At 42.4% G+C, this 11,960-nt stretch overlaps 1 protein-coding gene across 1 annotated transcript in view; it reads left to right on the forward strand.

Annotated features, from left to right (window-relative positions):
* Positions 1-11,684, forward strand: part of SUSD1 (sushi domain containing 1) — a 38,591-nt gene extending 26,907 nt beyond the window's left edge. The window contains exons 12-16 of the mRNA XM_079959354.1: positions 107-200; positions 1,673-1,931; positions 7,065-7,104; positions 8,284-8,377; positions 10,960-11,684. Coding sequence (XP_079815480.1) covers positions 107-200; positions 1,673-1,931; positions 7,065-7,104; positions 8,284-8,377; positions 10,960-11,104 — 632 coding nt within the window. The 3' untranslated portion in view covers positions 11,105-11,684. The remainder of the gene's footprint in view (positions 1-106; positions 201-1,672; positions 1,932-7,064; positions 7,105-8,283; positions 8,378-10,959) is intronic.
* Positions 11,685-11,960: the final 276 nt, after the last annotated feature.

The raw sequence follows: 11,960 nt of genomic DNA on the forward strand, positions 1-11,960 counted from the left end.
AGCTTTCTTTGTGAAGAAGACCAGGTTATGATTTTTTTTTTTTTAAAAAAAAGTAACGCATGAATAATACCATTGTAATAAGAATGACATGTTGTTTGCTTTTTAGATCCATCATCTCCGGAAGTAGACTTTGTATCAGTACAAGGTTCTGCACCATTATTCAGCCTGAGGAAGGCAGAAGACAAAAATGGACCAATAAGGTCTCTGGATTTTTGCTACACATTTAAGATACTCCCCAAACACATAATACTTACACTTCAAACTTTATTTGCTTAGATTATTTTTTCCCTTTCAAATTTCATTACAATTCAAAGGATTTAATTTCCTCCATATCTGAATTTACTTTCTATCGCATATAGCTAACTGCTTTTGGACCCAAAGATGCAAAAATCAACCAAAACACAGAATCTTGTGCCATGTATGCAAGATTTATAGCCCTTACAGTCTTCTTTATTTAATCTAGACAAACCCCCTCAGTTCCATAGCTATAGTCCATAACAGATTTTGATCTCCATTTCACCATAAGTAAGTACTCATTCCGTAGGTTCATTAGTACAGTGGTATCTCGGGTTACAAATGCTTCAGGTTACAGACTCCACTAACTCGGAAGTAGTACCTCGGGTTAAGAACTTTACCTCAGGATGAGAACAGAAATCGTGTGGTGGCAGCGGGAGGCCCCGTTAGCTAAAGTGGTACCTTATCTTAAGAACAGTTTCAGGTTAAGAATGGACCTCTGGAACGAATTAAGTTCTTAACCAGAGGTACCACTGTATGGGGAAAAGATAATAAGAGATATCTAATTTGCCTTAGGGCCGGACAATGGAGGTGAAGAGGCAAGCTTGATTTACGTGGCCTCCATGGAAGCAGGGAAACCTCACGGTTGCGTTACCCAAGACTGCTAGAATAGGGGCTAGCCTATTTTTCAAAGCGAGGGGATGGGTTTAGCTGTCTTCACCCAAATGGTCCCAGACAGTACTTTCTTCCCTGTAAATTAGAAGCTACCATTTACTCGTATGGATTAAGGCATTGGATGTAGCATCACCTGTCCCTAATGGTTGTTGCCTCTGTGTTCAGTGGAGAGAGATGCTTAACAATAGATGGAATCATAGCTGTCAACCTTCCCTTTTTTTGCGGGAAATTCCCTTATTCCAGCACCGTTTCCCGCTGCTTCCCGCTACTATCCCGGATTGTTAGATATCCCGTAGACTGTCCCCAGGACAGGTGAGGCTGCTGATCCCTTATTTTCAAGGCTGCTGATCCCTTATTTTCAAATCTGAAAGTTGACAGCTATGGATGGAATGGATCTCTCTATGTGGAATGCCAAGAGACACACTACATTCTATTGAGATCCCTGCAGTATATGCCCCTCTTTCCCAGTTTCCCAGCATTGGTAAAGTAAGCAATAAAGCCCCCCCAGTTAACTTGCTCTTTTGTAAATCCAGTGCTCTGAATAGTGTGGTTTAGCCTAGCGTTATTGAAGAAAGCATAACAATTTAGGATTACAGGGTTTTTTTATAAAATAAAATACAGTACAACAAGCCATTCAGTGATGGCCAGTGATTGAGCGCTTTTAAACAAAGCAGCACGTTGAAGAAAATCAATGCAGAAATCAAAAGGCAGTTGTGTATAAATCACTTCTGACACTCCTTGATGCTCTTCCATCTCTTTCTAGTTCATACCAAGTGATTGTCATTCCCTGGAGCCTACAGTGCAACTTTGATTGTTACTCCTTGACTAGGCTAGACTATTTCAGCAGAGGCACTGACTCAGAAGGCTATGTGGCAGCAGAAATCCCAGCCAAGGTCGTTGCTGACAACATTCGGATCTTTGCCCTCGGAGACAGACTTTACTATGGGGATTTTTACAATGCTCCCCTGAAACAAGGAAAAGATTATTGTGTTATACTGAGGACAATCAGTAAATGGAATGGGGTAAGGACGCAGGCCAAAATTCTTCCTGAACAAGAATGATGCATTTATTGATTTGATTTTATACCCTACCTTTCAACAGATTCCCATGATGACTTACAAAAAGTTAAGCAAATTAAAACGAAAACATGAACATTGCAATCAGTGCCAGATTTACGTATAAGCTAAACAAGCTATAGCTTAGGGCCCCACTCTCTTGGGGGCCCCCAAAAAAATTAAAGAAAAAAACACCTGGATGTACATTTCCAAAATATAAGATAAAAAAATAAAATAAAACCTACATACAGCAACAGTGTTTTGTGTTGTGTAGGCTCCTATGATGTAAATAATGGGCCCCGCCTGCTAGTCTGCTCCCTAAATATCACTACCACTATTAATATACTTCTTCTTAATTGTATTTCAGTTCAACAATTACTTTGAGAAAATACATATTTTGTTAATATGCAAATGGCATTAGATACCTGTTAGGTCCATAAATTACCATATAGCACATATTCAACACAAAAAACAGTGACATTTTGTTGTTGACAAAGGACAGCTGAACATATAAAGGGCCCCATTACCTTCAGTAGCTTAGGGCCTCATCATACCTAAATCCAGCCCTGGTTGCAATCCTATACATGTGTTTTCAGAAGTAAGTTTTATTGAGTTGGGGATGTCAGAAGCTGCCTTAGATGGAGTCAAATCATTGGTCCACCCAGCTCCTCATTGTCTACAGGATAGACCAGGTACATTCTCATCCCTACCTTGAGATGCTGGGGATTTAACCTGAGAGCCTCTGCATGCAAGGGAGATGCTCTGCTACTGAGCTACAGAAGTCAGTCTCACCCATGAGGCCAGGTGAGGCGACTGCCTCAGACAGCAGGATCCACCGGGGCAGCAGGTTCTGATGTCAATCTATCTCCCCTCCCTTGTTCCTAGTGTAGATCTTTCCTTGCCAGGGAGGGGGGCAGCATTTGGGGGTCCATCTCAGGTGACAAAATGTCTTGGGCTGGCCCCAACTCCCATTGAACTGAAAAGCTGTAGATCAGTGGTGGAGCATCTGCTTTCGGATGCAGCCTAAAAGACTACAGTCACACCTTGGTTCTCAAACAGAATGCGTCCCGGGAGTCTGTTCAACTCCTGGAACCATTTGGAAACCAAGGCCCGGCTTCCAATTGGCTGCAGGAGCATCCTACAGTCAATCAGAAGCTGTAGAAGCAGCACCGGATGTTTCAGCTTCCAAAAATCGTTCGGAAACCGGAACACTCACTTCTGGGTTTCGATCGTTTGGGAGCCGATTTGTTCAGGAGCCAAGGCGTTCGAGATCCAAGGTGCGACTGTATATTGTAAATGCAGTTAGTGGAACTAAAAAGAGACACCAGACGGCATAAAATACTTTGTTCAGAAGGTTAAGGAACTTGGGAAAATAATAATGATGATGATAATTAAAAGGTAAAGGTACCCCTGCCCATACGGGCCAGTCTTGACAGACTCTGGGGTTGTGCGCCCATCTCACTTAAGAGGCCAGGGGCCAGCGCTGTCCGGAGACACTTCCGGGTCACGTGGCCAGCGTGACATCGCTGCTCTGGCGAGCCAGAGCCGCACACGGAGACGCCGTTTACCTTCCCGCTGGTAAGCGGTCCCTATTTATCTACTTGCACCCGGAGGTGCTTTCGAACTGCTAGGTTGGCAGGCGCCAAAATAACACCCGCAAGGATCCATGTAGAGAGCACTTCGCAGTTGGACTATAACTGTGGAATTGATCTTTGTGTACATGTAGAGATAAGCAAACCTTCAGGCATCCTAATCCCAAACTGATGGGTTTTATATGGAAAAGTTGGTCTTTTATAACATGATATTACACATTGTATATAAACATTGTATTAAATAACTTTACAGTTTTTTAAATATTTAACATTATAACTTCTATACCCTAGTTGTCCAAAACAAATTCAAGATTTCCAACAGAAATGCCCCATAAAACTCCTAATCTATCAATTTTTTTTAAAAAGGTATCCAAGTGCACTATATCCCCTGTGTGAAAAGAGAACTTTCATTTATTGAAATGTCTGGTTTTCCAAATTCTTCTCAAGTCACTCACCCTTTTCAAATGAAGAAAGCTTAAGTAGTGCTTTCAGAAATCCTCGTCACATGAATAGACATATCCTTTTATATGTTGAAATAGGATTAAAAATAGAAACTTAAAGCAAAAATGATCCCGTGAGGCACATGTACCATATCTTATTAACAGTGGAATTAAAGTTGTGCATATTTAGTGAACAGTAGTTGGTTATTGTGTGGCGTATTCTTCCAAATTGTTTCATTCCAAGATGCTGTTTTCTTTAAAGCTTTGCGTTCACTTCCAACTGTGGACAGGAAATTCAATCTTTGTATCAGGACAGGTTTTTTCCTTTAGTCATCCCAAAGTATAATTCCGCCAGGCTAAGCCATTTGTTTTGCAGGCCATTCTGTGTGATAAAATATTTTCCTCAAATCACATCAATGATACATTTGGGTTTTTCCTTCCAACCAGGTAGGAAGTAATTACAGGTAGGAGTTAGAAGAGAGACTGAGGTTGGTGGGACAGGGCCCCATTCATCCTTATGGATCAGTCTTCACTGCTTCCAACAGCAGTGAATTTTTAGACAAATAGTCTAAATCAGATTTAGGTTTGATGAGGCCCTAAGCTACTGAAGGTAATGGGGCCCTTTATATGTCCAGCTGTCCTTTGTCAACAACAAATTGTCGCTGTTTTTTTGTGCTGAATATATGCTATACAGTGGTACCTCTGGTTGCGAATGGGATCCGTTCCGGAGGCCCATTCGCAACATGAAAAGCCCGCAACCTGAAGGGCTGTATCTGCGATATGTGAATTGGTGCTTGTGCGCATGCGCAAAGTGTGATTTAGCAATTCTGAGCATGCGTGAGCGGTGAAACCCAGAAGTAACCCTTTCCAGTACTTCTGGGTCGCCGCGGGACGCAACCTGAAAAAACGTAACATGAAGCAAACGTAACATGAGGTATGACTGTATGGTAATTTAAGGACATAATAGATATCTAAAGCCATTTGCTCATAACAAAATATGTATTTTTCAAAGTGATTGTTGAACTGAAATACAATTAAGAAGAAGTTTATTAATAGTGAAATACAATTAAGAAGAAGTATATTTGGGGGGGTGGGGCCAAGAGAGTGGGGCCCTAAGCTATAGCTTGTTTAGCTTATACGTAAATCTGGCACTGGTCTAAATGAAACAGCAGAACAGTGAGTGCTATTAAGCAGAACAAAAATGTTGGCAAACACCAGCGCTCTTGGCAATTAGAAACTTGCTTTGCTCATTTATGCATTGTCATAAGCTTCAATCACTCCCCTTCCCAACATTATTAGCCAGTGTAAGAAACTTGCTCAGTTGTTACTTTTGTTTCTTGTAGCAGCTTCATTTATCCTAAAACCCTTTTGCTTTTCACCACTGGCTTCTTTTAAAGAAAAGATATTAGCTAAACACTAGTAATCCCTTCTGTGACTGCTATCCTTTCCCATTCAACTAAATGAGTAAACACACAAAGGATTGCATCTTGTTGTTGTTTAGTCATTTAGTTGTGTCCGACTCTTCATGACCCCATGGACCAGAGCACGCCAGACACTCCTGTCTTCCACTGCCTCCCGCAGTTTGGTCAGACTCATGCTGGTAGCTTCAAGAACACTGCCCAACCATCTCGTCCTCTGTTGTCCCCTTCTCCTTGTGCCCTCCATCTTTCCCAACATCAGGGTCTTTTCCAGGGTGGCCAAAGTATTGGAGCCTCAGCTTCAGGATCTGTCCTTCCAGTGAGCACTCAGGGCTGATTTCCTTCAGAATGGATAGGTTTGATCTTCTTGCAATCTCCTCCAACACCATAATTCAAAAGCATCAATTCTTCAGCGATCAGCCTTCTTTATGGTCCAACAGGACAATAACTTCAGTATAAAACTTCTGTGGATTAGTGCAGCCTAACTAGGTCCATCATGAACCCAGATGAATAAAGATATCTCAAGTTGCTGGCGACTGAAGCGCCACAGTCAGGCCGCTGTGGAGATGGGAGTTCCACTGCCAAGAACAGCCCACCCAACCTTCCCACAGATCTCAAAACCTAGGCTCAAATAATAGTACGCAGTGGATACTTGCCATGGCCCTGGATTCACAGAACAATGTAACTAGTTCCAGAAGTCCAAAAGAGATTTTGGATGTGGTTTCTGAGCAGCCCCATCCCCAATGATGCATGGCAAACTTCATTTGAAGCCAAAGGGTGTTTCAAAAGTCGCTTATGCTTCAGCATAGGGAAAAGGAATAAAAGAAAACCCCACAAAGTATGTCCAAACCCTAGGTCGCAGCTAATGGACCTTAGGCATTATACCTAATGATAAATGCCATTAATGGATACAATACATCATACTCAAACCTCTGAAAGAAGTAGGCTGTAGTCTAGCCCATTGATGTCAATGTAGCTAGCAAGCAGTCATTGATGGTGTGCTGGGTTGCAGTCAGAGATGGATGTCACAGTAATGCAAGGGTGGCAAACCTGAAACCCTAATTCCTATCTTGTTCTTGAACTGTATTAATTCGGACTGCAGGCGCAGCTCACGTGACAGAATTTTCCTCCATACAATAAATAAATAAAATTCCCTGATAGGTTATGAAGCAAGGCTAGAACACTTCTCCTTGACATGCCAGCTTTCTGTGTTCAGGAATTTTATTTTTCTGTGTGGAGGAATATTTAGTGCTCCCTCTCCCCACTCTGCCATCTAATATAATGCAGTTCAGATATAGATTACAGAAAGGCTTGACCTTGTGCCTATGCTAGGAAGTTATTGGCAAATATCTATTTTATTCTACCAGCCTTTTTGATACCTTTGGTTCAGTGCATTTTAATCCCCTTGCTGGGTTTTATTGTTTTTGCAATGGTTTTATGCTATGTTCTTTTTGTTTTGATATTTAATTGCATGTATTGATTTTGTTTGTATTTGCAGTTTATTGGTGAGCCCCCCCCCCCAAAGTGTCCAGAAGACCTGGCAATTTGGTGATATATAAATGAACAAAATAAATAATTATATCTGTGTGAGCTTTCAGCCTTTGTCCCTTAGGAAAGCAATGATGCAGGTTGTTTTGTTTTTTTCCTCAGGTGAAAAAGCAATCCTGTGTAGTCTGGGCTCAAATTAAAGGTAAGTTTTCTGTTGACTGAGGAAGCAACAACTAACTTCCAGTTGCTCCTGTTATGAAAATAGCAATTCATGTGGCTGTTGCTTAACGAATTTATATTGTTACAAAAGTCAGATGCCTTCCCCCTCCCTCTGCTGAGCGGTGGCAAGAGCCCATGGAGTCCCAGGTACCCACACAGCGTCTGTGCTCCTTTGCAGAACTGAAGACACAGCAGAGACAGTCGTGGCTTTCATAAATATGGTTTATTCACTTATTTACACCTTCAGTCTGCATGGAGGGAGTCCAGATCTTACAGCATGGCTAACTGCAGTGCAGGCAACCTTCAGCCTGCCTGCCCAAGATGGATCTCAGCTCTTCTTCCTCTTTCTTCCCAGAAACTCTTTGCCTGTCCCCTCAAACCTTGGTAACAATGGCCCACCAACACCTTTTGTCATGTTAATAGGTTTGACCTTCACTCAGTCATCCAGGCTGCTTTGCATAAGCCAGCTCAGGAATTCACTGAATTCCCTATCTGGCACCGTTCTGTACTTTAATCCCTATTCCAATTAATCCAATCCCTGGCATTTATTAATTTCTAGGGTTCCGGGGAGGTTCCCCCTCTTAAACCCATAACAATATGTCACACTATCATGCTTCAGAACTAAAGAGATGAAGGACTAGAGCAGATGGGTGAATGTGACAAAACTCTCAAAATGTAGAGAAAGGAAGTCCATTCACTCACTCTGCTGGGTGCTATTGCAGGCTGGCTTTCCCCTGCACTCTGGGAAGTCCCAAGGACTGTCTCTGGACCTTAGAAATCAGCTGGTCACCATTGCATGCAGTTAACAAGATCTACCTTTGCTTGAATTCATCTATCTTGTTCAGCATCCTGGGGATTCCTATAAGCCCCAGGATAAATGGGGAAGTTTGGGGATCACCACATTACCGTAAAGGAAGACAAGAAAGCCATGGGTAAGAAGTACAACTGCTTTTGAGAAAGACAATTCCATGTAGTTCGTGTCATTTCTTCAGTTGGGTGCTGGCTACTGTCTGGTTGATGTCTGGAGAGAAAAAAGCAGGAAACCCAGCATTTGAGCTTTGTTACAGTACGTAAACTTCAGTCCCTTCTGACAATGAATCACAAGACTGAACTGCGTCATTTGGTGGGCGCCTACTTGAATTTTAATTTACTTTTCTTTCAGATTTATCATCCCCGCCACAGCGTCTGACTATTGTTTTATTGGGGTCAGTTGCTGCTCTCTGCTCCATCCTGTTACTGTTGCTCTCTGTGGCATGGTATGTGGTGCTAAGAATTCACTTTGGTAACCTTCTTCTTGTCTGCTAGACTTAACTGTGTACAAAAGAATGGATAACACAGTAAATTTCTTGGAAGCTAAGAGGGAGACTGATGTAGCATTCTGGAGGGCAGTTACAGGAGACCTTTGCCTGCAATGTGAACCCACTTTGAAACTTTTGTTACAGACATACATATGAGGGAGCTGAATGCTCCTCCAGCAAGTTGCCTCCCATTCCACAACGTTGTGCCAGCCCTCAGTTGTCTCCCCTAACCCCAAATTATGTTTTGGGCAATCTGTGTCCTTTAAAAGAAAAAAGCAGCACTGCACATGCACACAAAACTGATACCTTTCACCTTCATCTTGCAAAGCTAATTTGGGAACTAGGGAACTGGGACAGGCAGTGAGGTTCCTAGTGATGTCACTGACACTATTCATAAGGCTCTTAGCACCATCAGGTCAAAAAGACTCAGAGTGGCATTCAGTTAAACAATTGCGCAAGCAGAAGTACTTCCGTTTGCACAACAGGATTTCCCCATATGTGCCCTGCGTTGTCTCCAGATCTGCTCTAGAGGGTTGGTGGAGCAAATTTAGAACAAATCTAGGAGGGCATGGGGAAAGGAGAGGGAGGAACCTCCCACTGCACAATGAGAAATCCTTGCACTGATGGAACATGCACCTTAGAACTGTGTTGAAAATCTCGCGCTGGAAAATCTGCGGAGCCTTTCAGTGACAACCAAAATGTGGCAAAGCTGTGGTCCTTTGGATTTGCAGCTCCCTTCATCCCTGACCATTGGCTGCAACTGATGGGAGTTGGAGTCCAACCACATCTAGAGGACAATGTGGTTAATAGTATCAGACCACCCCTGTCTCTATTACTGAGCCAGTTGTTTTGATCAAGGGAGAGAAACAGTAATTGTTTCATGCTTAAAACGTATTTCAAGGCTAAAAAAATATGGGCCAGTTCAGACATAATGCAGAACCACAATTTCCTGCTACACGAATGACCCTCAGGTTCATACATTTCTTCTTTCTCTCTTCCTGTTTGGCCACAAGGAGGATATCAAAAGCTTCAGCTTTTAAAGAAATCATTTCCCCTTTATTCTGTCCACACAAAAGGAAGTTTAAATTGTGCTTTCTTAGAACAAGCCAGAACAAGCCGGAACCATGATTTGCTCCTGTTTTGTTTTAACAATCTACAGTTTAAACAAACCACAGTTCCTGGGTTTCAGACATAATGGAGAACTGTGGTTTGCTTTAGGGCTTATTCACACTTAGCTTTTGCCCCGCTCTTACCAGGCACAGGTCCATGTGCCCAACAGCATTGTATTTATTTTTTTGCTGTGGAGCTTTTCCCATGAAAACCCGTTCTTTAGTGCTCAATCAGAGCACCCATCAGTTTGGGAAAGCTCCAGATCAAAAAAAGGATGCTCAGACACAGAGCTTCAAAGTGCGGACTGTGTCTGGGAAAAGTTAGTGTGGATAAGCCCAAAAATAAGCGAATGCTTCAGATACCATCCTCATGGCCACTCAAAAGGAGGCAGGGTAAGGAGGAAGTGTGCAATCCTGATTCTTGTTCAAGCTCTTTTACGTAATCCATAGTTTCCCATTACGTCTGAACAGGCCCTCTTTCTTCACATAACCCCATTCAATATATAAGATCCCCTTTGCCACTTAGCTCTGCCTGTTTGGTAATTTTAAATACGTTTTCAACCAAGAGGTGTGTTTGTGGACACTTTATTTCTGTTCTCCTGTTTCATGTCTCACCCGAGAGGCAAATGGCCTGCTTATTTTTGCTTAGGAACTGGGAAGATCTAGTCAATTTAATCTGCATGTTTGGCATTCAGAATTGCACGAGAGATATTTGGAGAGAGAGGGAATAATGAACAAGGAGGGTTTTGCTTTGGGGATGGGGAGTTAATTAGATTCTCATGATTCAAATCCCAAAGCAAAGTTTTCCCCAATAGTGCCTTTGTGCTCCTAATTGGTAGTTGACCAGGGAAGCACTGATACCTGTTCCCTCCTGACTCTGTAGTGTATGATAAATCTAATGTAATTTTAAAACTCCCAACTGAGTTTTTGTTTAGAATGATAACTATCTGGAGTAGGTATTTATTTATTTATTTTACTGCAGAAGGCATTTAACAATAAAGATGATAGCAGATTAAGATAGGATTGTGCCTTTATTAGAAACGCAGGAAATTGACTTGATGTGTTGAACGTGAGGGGACTGCTAGGGAGCCAGTTGTGGGGGGGGGGGGGGAATTGGAAAGCTTTGCAACTTTGCCTTCTGCTCAAGGGCACTATTCAGCAATATAATTTATACCCAGTTTTGCAGGACAATGTGTACCTTTTTTTATCACGGAGTCTTGGCTAAACAAACCCTGGCCCATTGCAGGGTTGGGTAATTATGCACTGGATAAATTCCAGATACTGTATATTCTGGGAAGTGGCCAACTGTGAATCAGATTCTTCTCTATGCAGATTTTGTAGCTCAATGCACAGAGTATTTTAACTTTAACTGTTGTTGTTTTTCCTCCCTCCGTCAACTCCTTTTCGTGGTTTCTTATCTGTACAATGCAGCACGACACAGCACATATCTACATCTTCACTGCCCAGAAAAGCATTTTCCAACGATACTGGACATTTTTCAATCACTGTCGATATTGCCAGGAAGAACATTGCATCGTCTTCTTCTCCCATGCTTCAGACTGTCTCTCTTCTCTAATGTGTGCATCCACCAATAACCTGTAAAGAGAGAATCATGTTTTTAAAATGGTAGTCCCTGTCTTGGGTGCTTGGAACAAGCAAATCCACCCACAGAATGCCAGCTACGGTTTCCACATTAGGAAGCCAAGGGATATTTTCTGGTTTGGTACCTCATTTCCTTCATTTGCTTTTCATTTCTGAACTGTGTTGGGGGAAAAGTTCTTGAAATCCTTAGCAAGTGTGGTAACTTACCCTCAGCCTCTGTTTGAGGCCGTTTTTTGGGGGGTGGGGAGGTAAATTCTCAATCCAAAAACAAAGGGAAGCATTGCTTTTACATTCTCCAGTAAAAAGTATATATGAATAAGGAAATACTATCTCATGTTTCAGCTGAGCTGGTCTGTTGCATCAGGCTGCAGTCACAAAGCACTGAGCCATCTAAGTCTGAGGCTTTTTTTTATAATAATACATTCTTCTGTACTTTAGATACTGCTACATGCTTTTGATTACACTGCTGTCACTGGAAGCCTCTTCAAGGCAAAATGTTTCCAAAGCTACACTGTTCACTTGGGAATTAAAAGAAGAAAAGCTTTTATTTTTCACCTTGTTGTCTTTTTTCACTTTAAAACTTGCTTTGGTTCCAGTATTAATTGGAGTGAAGCTATATATTAAAGGTAAAGGTAAAGGTACCCCTGCCCGTACGGGCCAGTCTTGACAGACTCTGGGGTTGTGCGCCCATCTCACTCAAGAGGCCAGGGGCCAGCGCTGTCCGGAGACACTTCCGGGTCACGTGGCCAGCGTGACATCGCTGCTCTGGCGAGCCAGAGCCGCACACGGAAACGCCGTTTACCTTCCCGCTGGTAAGCGGTCCCTATTTA

The sequence above is a fragment of the Podarcis cretensis genome, assembly GCF_951804945.1.
Source record: "Podarcis cretensis genome assembly, chromosome: 17".
NCBI classification, from domain to species: domain Eukaryota; kingdom Metazoa; phylum Chordata; class Lepidosauria; order Squamata; family Lacertidae; genus Podarcis; species Podarcis cretensis.